The 22166-nt window shown below is 36.6% G+C and overlaps 1 protein-coding gene across 6 annotated transcripts in view; it reads left to right on the forward strand.

The window, feature by feature from the left end:
• Positions 1-13006, forward strand: part of GCFC2 (GC-rich sequence DNA-binding factor 2) — a 46497-nt gene extending 33491 nt beyond the window's left edge. Inside the window, exons 13-18 of one of the 6 annotated variants that reach the window (XM_059405723.1) lie at positions 3989-4065; positions 6674-6740; positions 8320-8466; positions 10605-10729; positions 11538-11645; positions 11878-13006. In XM_059405723.1, the coding sequence (XP_059261706.1) occupies positions 3989-4065; positions 6674-6740; positions 8320-8466; positions 10605-10729; positions 11538-11640 (519 nt within the window). In that variant the 3' untranslated portion in view covers positions 11641-11645; positions 11878-13006. Of the gene's footprint in view, positions 1-910; positions 1017-1423; positions 1731-3988; positions 4066-5472; positions 5643-6673; positions 6741-8319; positions 8467-10604; positions 10730-11537 lie in introns of those variants that run through there. The other 5 variants (XM_059405721.1, XR_009405320.1, XM_059405724.1 and 2 more) reach the window with 5 other exon arrangements.
• Positions 13007-22166: the final 9160 nt, after the last annotated feature.

A 22166-nucleotide genomic window follows, 5' to 3' on the forward strand; every position in this document is an offset into this window, starting at 1 on the left:
AGATTTACTTCTGATTTATAGAAACTAGGATTGACCATTTCTTCTTATTGATAATAAGATGAAAGAATATACCTTCATATTTATGAACACTCTAATAGGGATGACAGTCGTTATTAATTATAGGATACACATACATGTAATAAGATCCAGATTATTATATTAGTTTATTCCTCTCTGTTCAGTGGCCTGATTTTTGTTCCCATGGTCCAGCCAGCCATTTTTCAGGTTTGTGAATATACTTTGGACCTGCAGAGATGAACAGGCATAAATGCATTAGTGCAAATTTGTTCCTTCTAAGAGGGAAAAACAATTATTTACTTTTTTGTTTTAGCAATAATCTGGTATTATGGCTTCACTTTAATAATAATTTTAAAATTAGGTTAACATTCATTATATTAACTAGTTTCTTGTAATCGGCCAAAGTTAAAAGCAGTAATCTCTTTAAGGATTCCAAAAGTTCAGTGAATATGGAGCACCTGGCTGGCTCAGTCAGTAGAGCTTGTGAGTCTTGATCTTGGAGCCTGAGTTCAAGCCCTACATTTGGGTGTAGATTATACTTAAAATTTTTTTTTAAATCCTTAAAAAAAAAGTTTAGTAGGATAGATTTTCATCATACCATTATTTAGAATTGAGTTTTGTTCAACATAAGACCTAAGGAGAGACCTTTTAGAGGCTTCGGTGAGAATGTGTTAAATCTTACTTTTATTGTGGTACTCCTTTTTATCATTCTGCTTTTTGATGAGAATGTCACATATTCATACAGTTAAATCAGTAAATCAAATATATGTTGAGCTTTAAGGAAATTGAGAGAGAACTGACAGTCTGGAGATTGTCCAGAGTAGAATAAGCAAAGTGGTTGAGAAGCAAGGAGGCATGTCACATTCATATTCTGAACACCATTAAATTTTAGCACTGGGAATTATTATGAAGGAGGGAAGCTGTAAGAAGTAAGAGGGAGAAGAGGGAAACCAGCATGATTCTGTCTTCAAGCAACATGTGATCTTAAAGGAAATAAGGTGTGCATAAGTTGTTATTTAAGGGGTGCCTGGGTGACTCAGTTCGTTAAGCTCAGGTCTCGGTCATGAGTTCAAGCCCCACGTTGGGCATGAAGTCTACGTTAAAAAGGAAAAAATAATGTTATTTAAAATAGGAAGTGAGAAGTGGGGGAAGACAAGGAACAATTATTTAATTCCTGCTATGTACTTCGCACTCTCTTGGACCTTGTTCCTGTGTCATCTTAGTTCTAGTTGCTCTATTAAAAAATGGGTGATAGCTTCATTTTACAGATGAAGATACAGTCTCAGAAATTGGTTCATAGTAATACCTTGAATTAGAACTAGGATTTGAACCTTAATCTTATTTTAAAGCCTAAGCTTGCGTCACTGACCACATTGCCTCCCCTCCCCTCCCCCAACCCGTGCAGCCCAGAGAAAATACTGTGAAATGTTTAAGGTGGCATTGGAGCCCAGTGGAAAGTCAAGGATTTGAACATATAGCAAACTGATGGGAGTGAGAGCGTCTTCACCTCGTTCCAATAGGATAAAGACATACAACTTGAAAATCATTTCAGAAATTAGAGCTATTTAACTTAAGATACACATGAAGATTCTTTATTTGAAGAAGAAGTGGGTTTATTCTGTGTTGTTACAGAGCATTGAATCAGGATCAGTAGATAAGAACCACAAGGAAGTAGATATGGAATCTTATATCTGCTCTCTGTATGGGACTATGTAAGTGTAACCTAAATATAATCAGTGCTTTTCTATTTATTAAACACTTTCACATTGTCTCATTTGATCTTCACAACCCTGTAGAATGTGTTGACTTTAACTCCATTTTACAGATGAAGAAGCTGGGGCCCAGAGGGCCATGTCCCTGGTAAAAGGTCACTTGGGTCTTAAGTGGTAGACCTGGCACTTTGTAATTTATAATAACTAAAATCTTTCAAAAGTGTTAGAGATCCACTCATGAAGTTCTTATACAAGCAATTTTTATTCTGGAAGCCCTCCCACAATGAATGTGGAAAATGGGTTCTTTGTGTAATTAGTAGGAGACTGGACTGTATCAGATTTTTTCATCTTCAACAGTCTTGGCATTTGGAGCAAGATAATTCTGTGGAAAGTTGTCCTGTGCTCTGTAGTGTACTTAGCAGCTTCCCTGGCCTCTAACCACTAGATGCCAGTAGTGCTCTCTAGTCTTGACAACCAGAAATCTCTCCAGACACTGTAAAACACTCCCTGAGTGTGGCATAGTCACTCGTACATAAGAATCTCTGAACTACATAGTGTTCCTGGCTACTGAGACAATTTGCCTTGCCAGTGACATCACTCTGTTTTTTCAGTGATGTGTAAGAAATTGAAGAGAATGAAAAAGATTCTAGAATAATGGACTCAAACAGCATAGTTCTTATTTTCAAAGTAAGAAGCAAATGATTCTATAAGCTAATGCCTGGTTGAGAATAGTTTTGATTCTTGATAAGATTCTAAAATAGATTATTACAGAGGTAGATTGTGAACACCTAAAAAAAAAAAAGTAGTAATTACTATAATCTATCACTGATAGGGTTCCTAAATGCAGGTGATTGCTTACTGAAGCAAAGTGTCCCATATTATCTCAGTTACTTTCACTGAATAGTAAGGTACTGTGCAGGTAGAGTAGGTAGTGTATTTATAATTGTTCCTGAGGATTAAATGGGGAAAGATAAGCTTAGCAATTTACAGTTAGGTACAAGAAACTGGTAAGAGTATGGCTATAGAATACTGGACCAAGAGGAATGTGGCTACCTTTGGGGGGAGTCTTTTAGTATTAGGTATCTTCTTAATATTTGCCCTGTTCAATATTGAACTGGATGAAGATGTAAAATGCCTGCTAATAAAATGCCTGCTAGGAATTCTGCATAGACTTATAGATAGTAGAATAGTATTCAAAGGGATTTCAAATATTGAGAAAATGGACTCTCAAAGTATACGGTGTGAAAGGAATATATATTATGTCCTACCTCTGTATTCAGACATTCAACTGCATAAATAAAAGATAGGAAAGAAATGGCCTTGAAGCAGTGTAAAAACTACTAAAGCTTTTAGAGTCTTTTCAAAGCTAGTTTAAAGAATGTATACAGAGTGTGTTTGTATGTGTGTCTGTGGTCGTTAAAACTTTACTGTTTGGAGAACTTTTCCCCCCTACGAAATAATGTATTTGAATAATCGAAAAAGTTAATGAGCTCAGAGTTTAAAAATATAGGAGTTTGTTTTAAACAAATTTTTGGAAATAATGTCAAATTACAGAAAATTCTCATGAATAAAAATAGCATGCTCATAGGCCCTTTACCCAGATTCACCTGTCATTAATATTTTGCTCCATTATGCTTTATTATCTGCTGTTCCATTGTATATATACACAGTTTGTTTCTCCTGAACACTTTGTGAGTAAATTGCTTATTTGTTAAGAATAAAAAGTCTGGGGGGAAAAAATAAGAATAAAAAGTTTGTTACATAGTCATGGGACACTTACCATTTTCAGTAAACTTCATATACTTAATCTACCATCCATATCCCACTTCCAACATTTAACTCAATAATGTCCTTTGTAGCATTTCTTTTTAGAAAACTGTTTTTAAGAAACACAAATTTTAAACAATATGGAAATATTTGTCAAGGCTGGCATTTGAAATGATGTATTTAAAATGGAAAAGAACTTTTATACAATATTGTGTGTAATATAGCTCCCAAACTGGAAACACCTGAATATCCCATTATTAGTATTGATGTGACAGAATATGCCCTACAACAATGAAAATGCACTAGCTACAGCTGTATGCACCAACATGGGTGAATAAAGTTCTCTTGTTACCTCATTGATAGTGATTTTAACACCTGATTCTGTGTTACAGTATAGTACAAATCTGTACTATACTTTTAAAATTACTACTTTTGATAAATAGACTTCTACCTATGGCTATCACTGATGCTTTTAAATTTTTCTATAATAGGACTTACTTAAATCCATTGTTGTGAGAATGAAGAAAGCAATAGAAGATGATGTTTTTATTCCTCTGTATCCAAAGAGGTAAGAGCTTTTGATTTTTAGAGTATATGTAATAGCTAATCATGTAATGCAAACTTAAGAATGCAGTGCAAAAGAAACTAAATTAAGTGTTCTCTAGGGGCACCTGGGTGGCTCAGTGGGTTAAAGCCCCTGCCTTTGGCTCAGGTCATGATGCCAGGGTCCTGGGATCGAGCCCCACATCAAGCTCTCTACTCAGCAGGGAGTCTGCCTCCCTTCCTTTCTCTCTCTGCCTGCCTCTCTGCCTACCTGTGATCTCTGTCAAATAAGTAAATAAAATCTTTAAAAAAAAAAATTAGGTGTTCTCTCAAATACACATACACCTAATAAGGTGCAAATTGGGATTTCAGCAAAATAATTCACTTTTTCATTCCATGTATGATATCTGACACACTTGGACTTAGATGTTTGTTTTTTTTTATGTTAAGAACGTAGCAGATGGCATCACAGTGTGGTTAAATCCAGATTCTGGAGCCCAGATTTACTAGATATTTGACTTTGGGCTTGTGTGCATCAGTGTCTTTGTATGTAAAGTAAGGTATTAATGCCTACTTCACAAGACACTGTGAAGATGAAACGTGCTCAGAGCGGTGCCAGCACAGAAAGCTAGAAACTCTGTGAATTATGGATTTACTTTAGGAAACAAGTAGGGTTTTTTTGTTTTTGTTTTCCTTGCCTGAGGAGATATTTTTCCTCGATGAAAAATATTGCTATGGCTGTTGCCAAAAAAAATTATTGCCTGTGCTCTCTTCTAGGATTCTGAAGTTTTCAGGTCTCACATTTAGGTCTTTAATCCATTCTGAGTTTGTTTTTTTGTATGGCAGAAGAAGGTGGTCCAGTTTTCCAGCACCATTTGTTGAGATTATCTTTTCCCCTTTGAATATTCTTGCCTTTTTTTATTGTAGAATCAATTGACCATATAAATATGGGTTTATTTCTGGGTCTTTATTCCGTTCCATTAATCTGTGGGTCTATTTTTTTGCCAGTACCGTACTGTTCTGACTACAGCTTTGTAGTGTATCTTGAGATCTGGAATTGTGACACCTCCAGTTTTGTCCTTTCTCATGCTTGGTTTGACGGTTTCAAATTTTCTGTTGTTCCATACAAATTTTAGTATTATTCTAGTTTTGTGAAAAATGCAGTTGGTATTTTGATAGGGATTGCCTTAAATCTTTAGATTGCTTTGAGTAGGGTGGACATTTTAACGGCATTTGATCTGCCAGTCCATGAGAATGATATTAACTTTCCATGTGTTTTATGTTGTCTTTAGTTTCTTTCATCCATGTTTTATAGTTTGCAGAGTACAGGTCTTTCACCTCATTGGTTAAGTTTATTTCTAGGTATTATGTTCTTCTCAGTACAGTTATAAATGCAATTTTTTTTTTAAGATTTTATTTATTCATTTGACAGAGAGAGATTACAAGTAGATGGAGAGGCAGGCAGAGAGAGAGAGAGAAAGAGGGAAGCAGGCTCCCCGCTGAGCAGAGCGCCCGATGCAGGACTCCATCCCAGGACCCTGAGATCATGACCTGAGCCAAAGGCAGCGGCTTAACCCACTGAGCCACCCAGGCACCCTAAATGTAATTGTTTTCTTAATTTCTTTTTGCTACTTCATTATTAGTGTATAGAAATGCAACAAATTTCTGTATATTAATTTTTTATCTTGAGACTACTGAATTCACTTATCAGTTCTAGTAGTTTTGGTGGAATCTTCAGGGTTCTATATACAGTATCATGAAGCAAGTAGTATCTGAAGCTTTTTATACATTTGCTAAAAAGACAGTTTATAGTACTGGATCATGAACTAAAGTGATCCAGTGAGCGTTCACAGGATGGAAGAGCTTCTGTGGAGAGAAAAGAAAGGAACTTCTGAGCTTTCTGGCTAATTTAATTGTGAAGAGATACCTGCGTATAAAAATTATGCCCTGTTAAAGTTTGTAGCAGAATGTTTAAATAAGAAATCTATTCATATGGTTCAGAAGTATGAGTAGTAGGAGTATGTATATTTTAATTTATATTTAAAACGGAGTCTTACTCCCTCCCCTCCTGCCCTCCATCCAGTTTTTGCCCCTCCTCTTCCATATACATAATAATCACTGTTAGTAATTTTTTTACCTTTCCATAATTTCGTCATGTAATTAGAATTAAATACTTACATATGCCGTAATCTTATTCCCACCCCATCATTCTATAGCAGAGAAGGTACATTTGTAACCATAGTCTTGTACCTTATTTTGACTTAGTAGATCTTTGAGATCATATCATCACAAGAGTACTTTCCTCCTGTTTTAAGCTGCCTAATTTGCCTTCATATAATGTAATGTAACTGGTGGGCATGGGAGTGAAAAACCATTACCAACAGTGCTGTGAATAATTTTATAGACCCGCCAACCAGTACATGTGCAAGTATACCTCCAGAAGGCATTCTCAGAAATCGGGTTGTTGGATCAAAGTGTACATGTAATTGTAATTTTGATATCAGAGCACTCTACTTACATTCTGTTAATGTGTTAAAGTTTAATTTAGTTGCTTAAAAAAAAAAAGAGTTTTTTAAACCCTGGTTCTGTAAGATTAACAGTTTGCATTTTGTTCTTTCTTGGTTTCAAATTAGCACTGTAGAAAACAAAACATCACCACATTCAAAGTTCCAAGAAAGGCAGTTCTGGTCAGGTTTAAAGGTAAGCAGAAAAACTACAAAAATAAAATTTTTCTCATTCACTAGTATGTGGTAGAGTAGAGATTATCAAACTTCTGTAAAGGACCAGGTAGTAAATATTTTCTGCTTTGAATGTCCATTGAACTATTCAACTCTCTGCCTTGTAGTATAAAAGCAGTTATAAACAATATGTAAACAAATAAGCATGGTTGTTTCAGTAAAACATTACTTACAGACACTAAAATGTCAGTGTCTTAAGTTTCACATGTTACAAAATGTATTTTTTGGGGTGTTTTGTTTTTTTGTTTTTCAAAATAATAGGTCATTCTTAGTTTACCAGCTCTGCAAAACCAGGCAGCAAGCTAGATTTAATCCACAATCAATAGTTGGCCAACTCCTAGTCTAAAATGGTGAAGTCATTACTAAGTCAGTGGTAAGAGGGAGAGATGGTAAAAAGTTGGGTTTGGAAGATACTTAGGATGGAGCACTGAAAAGACTTGATGATTAAATTATAATTACATGTGAAGACCAGGGTGCTAGCCAAGTTTCTGACTTTGGCAGCTTGGTAACTTGGAGGGGATACAGGAAGAACAGGCTTGAAGGGAAGATAAAGGTCTGTTTCAGATGGTGAATTGAAATCTATGGGGGAAAATATAGGAAAAGATAGACGTCTGGACTGCAGGAGGCAGATCTTAGTTGGAGATTGAGAAGTCAGCCACATGGAGGCAGTATTAGGAATGGCATGAAGCATGAGAAGGCTAACAACACAACCTTGGGAAAGAGGGACATGAGGCAGGCAGAGAAAGTGAAGTCTTCAAATAAGCGTTAGAATTTATTGTGAAACTTAGAGTAGTCAAAAGAGGGTGGCATCATGAAAACTAAGCAAAGAATTTTTAAGAGTGAAGACAAAGTATTAAATACCACCAAGAGACTTGGGAGAAAGACTAAAAATGTTTACTGGATTTTACAATTAAGAGGGTCTTGGGTGACCACAGCAAACTTAGTTTTTAATAGGGTGAATCCATATTTGTTAGGTGGTTGAATCAGGGAAAACACTTTCCAGAAAGAGGGAACAACGTCAGTAATGACAAAGTGTAGAAAGATTGCATGTTAGAGTAATACAGTACTGGGAAGAAAATGGAAATCCTAAAATTCACAAAAATATGGATTTAGAGGAAGGAAAGGCAACTAATGTTAGTTTTATTGGAATATCATGTTTTTTAATCTTATGTATTAGAGCAATGACAGTTTCTCAGAATAACACATTAGTAACAGTGACACTGACTTTAACAGTAGTCCTTTATGAATATTTGGGTCCTATGGTCTTGCGCCTGATGACCCCAGACTCTGGGAGTGTGAATCGAGGAGGAAGATCACTGATCTGGAGAGGGTCCAGTGAAGATTGAGATGATGTTGGGTGATAGTCCTAAGAAATATGATGAGCAAATATATGGAGGTTGTAAAGAATTAGGTATTTGTTCAGAAATGTTTTCTAGTGATTGTAAAATTGATAGACCAATGTTTTATGTTTGTTGGAAACTACTACCTTTTTCCTTTAGGGGAAACAGCTGCACAGTCACTTAATCTTTATTTTATTTTAGCTGTTCCGCAATATTCTTCTTTGGAATGGACTCCTCCCAGATGACACCTTGCAAGAACTAGGACTAGGGAAGCTCCTAAATCGTTACCTTATTATAGCTCTTCTTAATGCCATACCTGGGCCAGATGTTGTTAAAAAGTGCAACCAGGTCAGTGTAATATTACTTTTTAAAATTCAATTAATACAGTCTGTATTGTGGGGCACCTGACTATCTTAGGGGGTAGAGCATGTGACTCGATCTCAAGGTCAGGATATTGGGGTCTAGAGATTACTTAAAAATTTAAAACCTGGGCGCCTGGGTGGCTCAGTGGGTTAAAGCCGCTGCCTTCGGCTCAGGTCATGATCTCAGGGTCCTGGGATCGAGTCCCACATCGGGCTCTCTGCTCAGCAGGGGGCCTGCTTCCCTTCCTCTCTCTGTGATCTCTTCCCTTCCTCTCTCCTACTGTGATCTCTCTCTGTCAAATAAATAAATAAAATCTTTAAAAAAAAAAAAAATTTAAAACCTATTTTGTAACAGAATAATTAAAATTGTTGTGGTACTCATAATAATTTAATAGACTAGAAACCCAAAAGCAACCAACCTCTCAGTATTTAAGGATTTGTATACTAGTTTGAATTACCTCCAGCAGGGAAAAGAAAAATTTAATAACCAACTGGCCCAGCACCATTTAACTCTTTACAAAAAGAATGATAAATCCTCAACTTTCACTAAATACCAGTATAAATTTCAGATAAAGTATAAAAAAGAAACTAAAATACTATACTAAGAGGATAAATGTATCTTTTTGAACTTAAAAAGCAAGAGAAGAAATGGTGAAAAAAAGATTTAATGAAAGTATAAAACTTCAGTGAATTTAAAAACATTTAAAAGGTATCAAGATTTGATCATTGTTAAAACTGAAGGATAGTTTCATTGGGGTGACCAGTTATTCCTTCTTTTCTATAATTAAAAGGAAAACTGAGAAATAAAAGTTATAATCCATAGAAGGATTAACATCCACCTGTTTAAAAAAGCTCTTTAAAGTTAGTAAACAATTCAGATATTCCAGTTAAAAATAGACAAAAGACATGCAACAGGAAATTCACCAAAAACAGAATATGTAAAAGTTTCTAAACTCATGGAAAAGATCAAAAGTACTAATAAGAGAAATGCAAAATAACATAGTAAGGATATTATTTTTACCAGTTATGCTGGCCAGGGTTTTGTTTGTTTGTTTGTTTTTTGCTGTTATTTCCTAGTTCTTGTCATAAGCATGAGGAAACAATTGCACATTATTTCCGGGGCACCTAGAATGGGTGATGCCGGGGTTCTGAGAAACAGTCTTCACTGGTGGAATGAGGGCTTGAACTCGATAGAGTTGGCACGATGGGTACAAACCTTTAAAGTTCATACCCCTTGTCTTAGGATAAAATTCCTTGAAGTAAAATTGTTGAGTTAGAGATCAGAGATGCACATGTAGATTTGTGAGAAAATGCAATGGAGTACATTTGAGATCTAAGTGGCTTTATTAAGGTTCTGTGACTCGGGCAGCATTCCATCTAGCAAGTAGAGAGATCCTCTGAGGAGTTGTACACAATGAAAGGGTTTCATAAGAAAGAAGGTGAGACAAGGAACTGTTAGCAAAAGAAAAGGATTATTTCAGGCTGGGACAGGGTCTTACTGGGGAAAGGAAAATGGCATGGTTTTTATTTTACAGACCTCAAATCTGGGGATTGACTGTTTAAAAGTGACATTCCTGAGATGAGTTGAAACTGCAGTTCAGATCTTGGGTTTGCTGTTGTAAGGAGCAAGTGACCCTATTTGGGGCTTGTTTCTTTATCAGAGTTTAAGTACAAAGAATATTGTAGCGTTATTTATAATAGAGTTGCCAACTCTCTACCCAAAAACATTGTCTATTCATCAGATAAGTTAGTTTTAAGAATATAGAAAAATGTTTATAAATTTTAAAACAACATAAGAAATTAGATAGCAGTTCCTAACCCATCATGATTTTTTTGGCTATTTTTATATCACACAGTTTTAAACTGCATTATCTCCCCAAAATTGAATTCATCGTCCATGCTATAAATTTCAGGTTCAGTTTAGTCCTCTTTGACCATGAGTCTACTACCAGAAATAGAAAAGTGGCAGGACATTCTCATCCTTTTAAGATGTATAAACTTTGACAATGAAAAATTCTCGAAATTTATTTTACCATAACCATAAAGGGCTAAATGAGATGGACTGATGTTAGCAAAAAGCCTTAGATAACTTACTAAAAACTGACCATGTGTTTTAATTAACAGATAGCAGCATATTTACCAGAAAAATGGTTCCAAAGTTCTGCCACGAGAACGTCTATTCCCCAGCTAGAAAACTTCATCCAGTTTTTGTTGCAGTTTGCACATAAATTATCTAGAAGTGAATTCAGGTAATTTGCATATTTGTATCTCCATAAGCATAGTTCAAGGATTCTGTTTTACACTCCGTAATTTTTAGAAAAATTTGTACTTATTACTCTATTTTTAAAAGTCTATGGAGACTACCACTATAGAATTAGTACTTTCATGCACAACCTTTGGAATCACTATTTTATACTCCCACCTCATGCCTAATAGTTCATATTTTTAAATGTAAATCTCTTCTAAAATAAGCAGTTCCAGAAAACTATCACACAGGAGAATTTAAGAAACTATAAATCAGAAGCCTCTTACTAATCATGTTTTTCATTTTCCTGGCCATTTAAAAATCTCAACTATTGTTTAAGTACAGGTCTGCAGCCTGCCTTTTACCCAGCAATAGCTAGAATCTCTTGGATGTTTCATTAACAACACTAAGTGTTTAGGGGCTTCATTAACACCACTAGATGTACAGTGGTGTTCTGGTAAACCACTACTCCAAAAGTTTAAAAAATTTTTAAATAAAAAGCACAGATTTGTAGCATCCATAGGTAAATATTCCTACCGAGGCTCCCCCCATCATAGTCCTTACAAGCTGATAGTCCCACACCCACCGTAACTTTAAGTCTACCATCAGCTTTCTGATGGTAGATTTAACTGCTTTTTAATCATTCACATTAAAATTTGCCAGCATACCTCCCCTAATGACTATAGCTGAATGCTCTATGGAGAAGGTAACATCTGAATATTTTATGCTATTTTAGATACTGGGTTAAAATTTTTGTTTCAGATTAACAACTAATGATTCACTATGCTTTCAAACCTTTTTTTGTTTTTCAGGGATGAAGTCAAAGAAATAATTCCTATTCTAGTGAAAATAAAAGCTTTGAATCAAGCAGAATCCTTCATAGAAGAGTATCACCTCGACGATCTGACGATCTGAAATCAGTAATTAAAGAAATTTGAACAAACTATGGGAAAGTACTAACATGAGATTTTAATATAATCATACTTGCCTCCTTTGCTTGGGGGCCAGGTGGAGCAGGACTCCATCCTTCCAATCCTCCCCTTACCTTTTGGTATCATGAAAGGCTGGCCCCCCTGTGGTGGTTGCAGGAATTAAGCACACAGGAGCATTAAGAATTTAACATAGTCCCTTTGATTCTTCTCACTTTTCTAGTTGAAGAGAGAAATTGAAGAAACCTTGCTGTCTGGGCTTTGGTGAGTCTTCCGAACTGCACCATAAAAACATGTTAGTTTTCTTCACTTTAACGATCTCTGTTTACAAATAAGTTAAAATGTAAAACTTAATTGGAATGAATTATTTGCTAAGTATTAACTGAGTAAAGGCATTTTAAGGTTTATTGATAACTACTGTAACAGAGGCCAGTGAAACCACCCTCCCCCCCAGCCACAGGATAGGTATTACCTTTTTTTTCTTACTCCATGCAGATTTAGTAGCTATAAAAAATCATATTTTAATTATTCATTTTGGCTATTAGAGAATAAGTATTTTTTTCTTTTTGGCTATTTGTAATTTTTTTTTAATAACCCATTCATCTTAGGGATTTGTCAGAACCTTTTATATTTTAAAGATACTGTCCCTGTCCTATGTTATAGTTTCCTCATTGCCATTTTTAATTTTGTGTATGATGTTTGTAGTGTGCTAAGGTCATCATAGTTGTTACTTACTTGACTACTCTTTTGTTACTGTTTTTTCATTGGTGATAGGCTTAGATAAGAAACAGTTACTTTAAATACTCCGAACAGGTTATAAACTTCCTAATAAAATATTGGTGTAATTGAAAAGAAATTTAAAAAATTACTAGTAAATTCTCATTTTGAGAAATCTTTTCTTAAATCTATTTGTTAAATAACTCAAGAGAAACCCTGAATATGTAGTTCATAAATTATTGCCCCAAAGATAATCAGGAAATCTTTGATTGTAGAGGATTTGAGCATGTGGCTTCTGCCATTATCACCTCTAGTTTTGAAGTTGGTGTATATTTTAACAGATTGATGTGTTATTTCTACTGCAGTGAAGACTTATGATTCACTAGTAGGAATAGTTTAAATTTTCTTTTAGTTACACAAATTATATAAGAATGGAATTTCTAGAAATTCAAACCATTACTCAGAGGCATTTAGCATTCCTGCAGTTACTGTCCCAGAGGTGAATGTTTTCATTTTAATGTTATCCTTTCAGACCTTTTCTCTGCTTACAAACATATGTGTGTGTTGACATAAGTGACATTGTTATTGCATATGAAATTTCTAATTTTTATTAATAAAATGTATTTGAAAACGTTCCTAAGACTTCTGCATTTTTAATTAAAGATAGATATGTTCCCTATGTTTTTAATTTGAGCAGAGAGATTTCTCTTTTTGTAGAATGGAAAATGTTAGAACTGCTTTCAGAAATACAAATTGATTTAAACTCCCAATAGCTTAAATACCTATCATTATACTGGATTTCATTATACTTCGTGTTTGAACCTCAAGATTTTTATCCTTCATATACTCTAATTGAGGATATTCAAAAACATGTGAAACTTGATTTTAATTCAATCCCCAGGCCAGGTTTTTTTTCTTTGTCCCCTCTGAGTGTAGAATGGATGGAATGAAAGGGAGGAACACAACTAGCAAGAACAAAATCTTGAGTTAGAAATTCATATCTCAATTCTCTCCCTGGGTTTTTTACCTTTTTCACATAAAAACTTCACAATCTTTACAGAATCAGAAAGATGACTTTAAAGCTCTTTGTTGTTAGGAACCCAAAAATGCCTTGAAAAAACACCTCAAAACAACTGATTTTTGCATTTCCTAGGCCTGTGACAAAATGTTTATGTAGCTGTATCAAATATACCATATGTGATTTAAAAAAAAAAACCTGAAAAAAATTATTACAGACCAATATTCTTCATGAACATATGAATGAAAGTCCTTCAGACATTAGCAAACTGAACCTAGCAGCATGTAAAAAGGATGATAATACATCTTGACTAAACAGGTGTTCTTTTAGGAGGGCAAGGTTTAACATTAGAAAGTCCAATCAGTATGTTCATCTATGAAGAGAGTAACAGAGGAAACCATATGATCATCTCAATTGCAGGAAATGCATTGGACAAAATTCAGCATGCCCTCACAATACAAACCCTGGGAGTATAAGTTCCTCAGTCTGATAAAGAACATCTGCAAAAGAACATCTATGCTTAACATCATATATGTCATGGTGAAATATGAAGCAAACCAAGGATGTCTGCTCTCACCATTTCTGTTCAGCATTGTTCAGTAGCCATACAATCAGTCAAGAAAAAAGCATAAAGATTGAGACATAAGAGTTGAATAGTCATTCACAAATGATATGACTGTTTATATAAAAAAAACCCTTATGTTCTCCACAAAAAAAGAAAACCAACAAGAATAAATGAATTTAGCAAGATCTTAGAAAATCAAAGCCCAGGTCATGCTGGTCATCTGACTGGAAATAGATTTTAAAAACTAGCATTCCAATAGCAGCAAAATCATAAATTACTTAGAAACAAATTTATAGAAAGATATGTAAGAACTCTGCACTAAAGAGCAAAACATTGCTGAGATGATGTTCTTAAAACAAAGGGAGAGACCTAGCATGTTCATGAAGTGGAAAACGATCTTTGGTTAAGGTGTCAATTCTCCTTAAATGTATTTATAGTTAGCTATTCATATCAAAATCTTTTTTAAAAATTGTCTAATGAAATTTTATTTGACAGATCACAAGTAGAGAGGCAGGCAGGGCAGGGAGGGAGGCAGGCTCCCCGCTGAGCAGAGAGCCCAATGTGGGGCTCAATCCCAGGACATATATGATGATCCTCAATCCCAGGATTACCTAGGATTACCTAGGATCATGACCTGAGCCGAAGGCAGAGGCTTTAACCCACTGAGCCACACAGGTGCCCCATAATCTCATTAGACTTAAAAAAAAAAAATTAATATTTTTAAAAGTTATATAGTAGATGGCAGAGGATTAGGAGACTTAAATCTCGTCAGGTCCCAGGAATTCAGCTAGGTAGTTATCAAACCATTCTGAACACTTACAAACTCAACAGGAGAGTGAAGAAAAGAATAGCAGCAATTCCAGGAACAGAAAAGTGACCACTTCTGGAAGGTAGGACATGGAGAAGAGTGAATCCAAGGAGACATACAGGAAGAGAGACTGCAGCAGGGAGGGGCCGGCTTCCAGCAAGTGGTAGATCAGTGAAGCACAAAATCAGAACTTTCAGAAGTCTGCTCTGCAAAGGGATGTTGCTCCAGTGGCGAAGCAAGGGGTGGAGCCCTTGATAAGACAGTGTGGTCTCAGGACCGGTGGAGTCACAGAAACCAGGGGTGCCTGAGTGCAGCAGAGCTCCCAGGTATTGGAGACAGAGCCGAGGAGTGGGCTCTCAGCTCAGGGATGCCATAAACTGTGATCCAAGGCACGGTTGAGCCACTACTTTTCAAGCAGAGACCCCACAAGTGGCAGATACAGGAAGGCCCCTCCCCCCACTTCCTTCACTGGGAGGAACGGCGTAGGAGCCCATTGCAGGAATCTGCTGGGTTTGGAGACTAATTGGGGCTGTGCACCAGAGATAGAAATGCTCAGTCACAGGCCAGGCAAGCCCAGAGCACAACTGGAGACCAGGGAGATGGGTGGGATTGACTGGTTTTCTCTGAAGGCACACTGAGAAGTGGGGCCCCAAGCTCTTGGCTCCTCCTGGTGGAGACTGGAAGGCCACCATCCTCTTTCCAGTCCTCTGAAGCTCTACGGAAAGGATTCAGGAAAAAAAAGTGAGAGCAAAACCAAGATTATTTGGCCTGGCCCCTGACAAGGGCAGTTCAATTCCACCTCGGGCAGAGACATTTGAGAATCACTGCAACAGGCTCCTCCCCCAGAAGATTAGCAAGAACAGCTAGTCAAAGACCAAGTTCATTGATCAACGTGAAATGTGGAACTCCAGAGCTAGGGGAATGCAATACACAGAATTCATGGCTTTTTCCCCATAATTCTTGGTCTTTCAAAAATAAATTTTTTAAATTCTTATTCTATTTTTTTCATTTTTTCTTGTTAACTATTTTAGCCTTTTTAAAACTATTTTATCTTACCAATACCTTTTTAAAAATCTTTAAATTTTTATTGTTACAGTCGTCTATCTCTTCATTGTATTCAATCTAATTTTTTGTATACATATAAATTTTTCATTCTTTAAAATTTTGGGATACAGTTTCTTCTAACAGATCAAAATATACCCTAAATCTAGCATGTGGCTTTGTTCTAGTCTACAGCCTAATCACATTCTTTTTTCCTTTTTTCTTTTTTCAAAGAATTCTTACCAATTCTTTTTAGAATCTTTTTTGATTGTCATCTTTAAAATCATATTCCATCCCTTCATTGTGTTCACCCTTATTTTCATAGGTTTTTCTTTCTTTAAAATTTTGGGAGTAGTCTCTTCTAACATACCAATACACCCAAAAATCAAGTGTGTGGCTCTCTTCTAATCATATATATGTATTTTTTTCTCTTTTTTCTTCTTCCTTCTCCCCCCAGGTTCAGGTCTCTTCTGATTGGGCTAGTCTGTATTTTTCTGGGGTCATTGCCACCCTTTTAGCATTTTGTTCTCTCATCTATCTGTTCTCATCTATTCTTCTCCCACCTCATCTATTCTTACCTGGATAAAATGGCAAGGTGGAAAAACTCACCAAGAAAAAGAACAAGAGACAGTACCAATGGCTAGGGACCTAATCAATACACATGTAAGATGTCAGAACCAGAGTTCAGAATGACAATTATCAAGATGCTAGCTGGGCTTAAAAAAAGCAGTGGGTTAAGCCTCTGTCTTCAGCTCAGGTCATGATCTCAGGGTCCTGGAATCAAGCCCTGCATCAGGCTCTCTGCTCAGCAGGGGGCCTGCTTCTCTTCCCCTCTGCCTGCCTCTCTGCCTACTTGTGATCTATCTCTGTGTCAAATAAATAAATCTTTAAAAAAAAAAAAAATAAGTAAAAGCATAGAAGATTCTAGAGAATCCCTTTCTGGAGAAATAAAATCTAACCAGGTTGAAATCCAATGAAGTTGACATCAAAAATGCTATCAATGAGGTGCAATAAAAACTGGAAGCTCTTTACTGCTAGGATAAATGAAGCAGAAGAATTAGTCATATAGAAGACCAAATGATGGAGAATAAAGCTGAAAAAAGGAGAGAAACAATTACCGGACCACAAGGCTCCCCTTGTGAGAGATAAGTGATAAACAGTATTAGAGTAATTGGGATCCCAGAAGAAGAAGAAAGAGTGGGGGACAGAAGGTATATTGGAGCAAATTACAGCAGAGAATTTCCCTAGTTTGTGGAAGGGAACAAGCATCAAAATCCAGGAGACACAAAGAACCTCCCTTAAAATAGGTCCACACCCCATCATCTAATAGTAAAACAAGTCTCAGTGACAAAGAGAAAATCCTGAAAGCAACTCAGGACAAGAGGTCTATACATTCAGAGCACAAAATTAGAAAAATAAGTAGCCAAGAATACTGTATCCAGCTAGGCTGTCATTGACAATAGAAGGACAAAAAAAAAAAAAAAAAAAAAAAAAAGAATTTGCAAACATCAAACCAGCCCTACACAAAATATTGAAAGGGGTTCTCCAAACAAAGAGAAAGCCTAAAATGTTGTAACAAACCAGAAAGGAACAGAGACAATATACAATAACAGTCAACTTACAGACAATACAATGGCACTAAATTCTTATCTTTCAATAGTTACCCTGAATGTAAATGGACTAAATACCCCAATCAAAAGAAACAGGGTATCAGAATGGATAAACAACAACAACAAAATCCATTGATATGCTGTCTGCAAGAAACTCATTTTAGACCCAAAGACACCACCAGATTTAAAGTGAGGGGGTGACAAACAATTTGCCATGCTAATGGATACCAAAGGAAAGTGGGGGTGGCAATCCTTATATCAGATTAATTAGATTTTAAGCCAAAGACTATAATAAGAGATAATAACAGACATTATATCATACTTAAAGGGTCTATCCAATAGGAAGATCTAACCATTTTAAATATCTATGTCCCTAACATGGGAGCAGCCAATTATATAAACCAATAAATAAAAAAATCAAAGAAACACATCGACAACAATACAAGAGTAGGGGACATTAACACCCCCCCCCCCCACTGAAAGGGACAGATCATCTAAACAAAAGATTAACAAGGAAATAAAAGGCTTTAAATAAAACACAGACCAGATGGACAGATATATTCAGAATTTTCCATCCCAAAGCAACAGAATACACATTCTTCTCTAGTGCACATGGAACATTCTCCAGAATAGATCACATCCTGGATCACAAATCAGGTCTCAACTGGTACCAAAAGATTAGGATCATTCCCTGCATATTTTTAGACCACAATGCTCTGAAGCTAGAACTCAATCACAAGAGGAAAGTTAGAAAGAACTCAAAAACATGGAGGTTAAAGAGCATCCTAATAAAGAATGAATGGGTCAAACCAGAAAATTAAAGAATTTTTTTAAAAATTTCATAGAAACAAATGAAAATGAAACACAACTGTTCAAAATATTTGGGACACAGCAAAAGTGGTCCTGAGAAGAAAATATAAAAATACAAGCCTTTCTCAAGAAACAAGAAAGGTCTCAAGTACACAACCTAACTCTACACCTAAAAGAGCTGGAAAAAGAACAGCAAAGAAAGCCTAAACCCAGCAAGAGAAGAGAAATAATAAAGATCAGAGTAGGGGGAGGAGTTAAGATGGCAGAGAAGCAGCAGGCTGATATGACATCAGGTAGCAGGAGATCAACTAGATGGCTTATCAAACCATTCCAAACACCTACAAATCCAACAGGAGATCAAAGAGAAGAAGAGAAGCAATTCTAGAAACAGAAAATCAACCACTTTGGTAGATTCGGCGGAGAAGTGAATCCAGAGTGAAGGGAAGATAGACCATGGGGGAAGTGTCCAGCTCCCAGCAAGCGAAGGAGCAACGGAGCACAAAATCTGAACTTTTGAAAGTCTGCTCCTCTGAAGGACATTGCTCCAGAGGCTAAGCCAGAGGTGAAGCCCACACAGGAACAGCGTGGCCTCAGGTCCCATGGGGTCACAGAAGGATCAGGGGTATCTGAGTGTCACAGAGCCCATGGGTATTAGAGCTCGGAAGCCGGCTACAGAGACAGAGCTGAGGAGTGAGCTCTCAACTCGGGGTTACCATTAACTGTGATCTGTGGCACAGGCCACTGCTCTGTGAGTGGAGACCCTACAAGATCCAGGATGACCCCTCCAAAAGAGCTCAGAGATCTACAGGGTTCAGAGACTCCAGGTGGGACTGTGTGCCCGAGACAGAGATGCCTTGTCACAGGCTGGGTGAGCCCAGAGCATAACTGGAAGCTAGGGAGACAGGAGTTTTTCAGCACTTTTCTCTGAGGGCGCACTGAGAAGTGGGGCCCGAGCTCTCGGCTCCTCCGGACTGAAGACTGGGAGGCCGCCATTTTCATTCCCATCCTCTGGAACTCTACAAAAAGCATTCAGAGAACAAAAGCTCCTGAAAGCGAACCCAAGCAGATTACTTAGCCTGGCCCCTAGTAAAGTTGGTGCATTTCCACCTCAGGCAAAGACACTTGAGAATCACTACAACAGTTCCCTCCCCCAGAAGATCGACAAGAAATCCAACAAAGACCAAGTTCACTTACCAAGGAGAAGAGCGAAATTCCAGAGGAGAAAGCAAAGCATGGAATTCATGGCTTTCTCCCCATGATTCTGTAGTCTTACAAAGTTAATTATTATTTTTTTAAATTTTATTTTTTTTCTTCTGCTTTTTTTTCTAAACTTTTACCTTTTCCTCTTTTAACATTTTTAAACTAGTTTATATCAACAATACCTTTCATTAAGAAAAATCTTTTTGGAGGGCACCTGGGTGGCTCAGTGGGTTAAGGCCTCTGCCTTCGGCTCAGATCATGATCCCAGGGTCCTGGGATTGAGCCCTGCATCGGTCTTTCTGCTCAGTGGGGAGCCTGCTTCCACCTCTTTATCTACCTGCCTTTCTGTCTCCTTGTGATCTCTGCCTAGCAAATAAATAAATAAAATCTTTAAAAAACATTTTTTTTGAAACTTCATTATTATAGTCATATTTTATCCTTCATTGTATCTAACTTTATTTTTTGTATACACCTAGGGTTTTTTCTTCTAAAAAGTTTGGGGTATAATTTTTTCTAATAGATCAAAATATACCCTAAATCTAGCACAGGGCTTTGTTCTAGTGCCCAGCCTGAGCAAATTCTCTCCACTTTCTTTTTCTTTATTCTCCCAACCAACTTATCAACTCCTTTTTTAGAAATTTAAAAACAATACAAAAACTTTTCTAGTCAAATTCCATCCCTACATTGTGTTTACTCCTATATATGTTTTACATTTTTTACAATTTTGGGAGGTAGTTTCTTCTATGAGACCAAAATATTCCCAAAATTAAGTGGGTGACCCTGTTCTATTCTCCAGTCTAATATATATATTTTCTTTTTCATATTTTTTCTTTATTACTTTCCTTTTTTTTAAATTTTTTTTCTGAACTTCTTTTTACCCTCTTTCTTCCCCCCATGATTTGGGGTCTCTTCTGATTTAGTTAAAGCACATTTTCTTGGGGTCTTTGCCACCCTTTTAGTATTTTATATGCTCCTTCATATATTCTTATCTAGATAAAATGCAAAGTGGAAAAACTCACCACAAAAAAAAAAAAAAACAAAAAAACAAAAAAAAACACAAGAGACAGTACTGAAGGCCAGGGACCTAATCAATACAGACATTTGTAATACGTCAGATCTAGAATTCAGAATGATGATTCTCAAGGTGCTAGCAGGGCTCGAAAAATGCATGGAAGATATTAGAGAAACCCTGTCTGGAGAAATAAAAGCCCTTTCTGGAGAACTAAAAAAACTAAAGTCTAACCAAGTTGAAATGAAAAAAGCTATTAATGAGGTCCAATCAAAAATGGAGGCTCTTGGGGCACCTGGGTGGCTCAGTGGGTTAAAGCCTCTGCCTTCAGCTCAGGCCATGATTCTAGGGTCCTGGGAGAACCCCACATTGGGCTCTCTGCTCAGCGGGGAGCCTGCTTTTCCCCACCCCCTCTGCCTGCCTCTCTGCCTACTTGTGATCTCTGTCAAATGAATAAATAAAATCTTTTAAAAAATGGAGGTTCTTACTGCTAGGATAAATGAGGCAGAAGGGAGAATTAGTGATGTAGAAGACCAAATGATAGAGAATAAAGAAGCTAAGCAAAAGAGAGACAAACAACTACTGGACCATGAGGGGAGAATTTGAGAGATAAGTGATACCATAAGACAAAACAACATTAGGATCATTGGGATTCCAGAAGAAGAAGAGAGAGGGGAGCAAAGGTATATTGGAGAGAATTATTGTAGAGAATTTCCCTAATATGGCAAAGGAAACAATCATCAAAATCCAGAAGGTGCAGAGAACCTCCCTCAAAATTAATAAGAATAGGTCCACACCCCATCATCTAATAGTAAAATTTACAAGTCTCAGCAACAAAGAAAATCCTGAAAGCAGCCCAGGAAAAGAAGTCTGTAATATACAATGGTAAAAATATTAGATTGACAGCAGACTTATCCACAGAGACCTGGCAGACCAGAAATAATTGGCATGATATATTCAGAGCACTAAACGAGGAAAAGCATGCAGCCAAGAATACTATATCCAGCTAAGTTATCATTGAAAATAGGAGAGATAAAAAGCTTCCAGGACAAACAAAAACTAAAAGAATTTGTGAACACCAAACCAGTTCTACAGGAAATATTGAAGGATGTCCTCTAAGCAAAGAGAGAGCCTAAAAGTAGTAGACCAGAAAGAAACAGTAACAGTCACCCTACAGGTAATACAATGGCACTAAATTCATATCTCTCAGTTACCCTGAATGTAAATGGGCTAAATGCCCTAATCAAAAGACACAGGGTATCAGAATGGACAAAAAACCAAATCCCATCAATATGCTGTCTACAAGAAACTCATTTTAGACCCAAAGACAGCTCCAGATTTAAAGTGAGGGGGTAGAAAACAATTTACCATGCTAATGAACATCACAAGAAAGCTGGGTGGGCAATACTTAGATCAATTAGATTTTAAGCCAAAGACTATAGTAAGAGATGAGGAAGGACACAATATCATACTCAAAGGGTCTGTCCAACAAGAAGATCTAAAAATTTTAAATATTTATGCCCCTAACATGGGAGCAGCCAACTATATAAACCAATTAATAACAAAATCAAAGAAACACATAGACAATAATACAATAATAGTAGGGGACTTTAACACTTCCCTCACTGAAATGGACAGATCATCCAAGCAAAAGATCAACAAGGAAATAAAGGCCTTAAATGACACAGGACCAGATGGACATCACAGATCTATTCAGAACATTCCATCCCAAAG

Source organism: Mustela nigripes, chromosome 7 (genome assembly GCF_022355385.1).
Source record: "Mustela nigripes isolate SB6536 chromosome 7, MUSNIG.SB6536, whole genome shotgun sequence".
Taxonomy (NCBI): Eukaryota; Metazoa; Chordata; class Mammalia; order Carnivora; family Mustelidae; genus Mustela; species Mustela nigripes.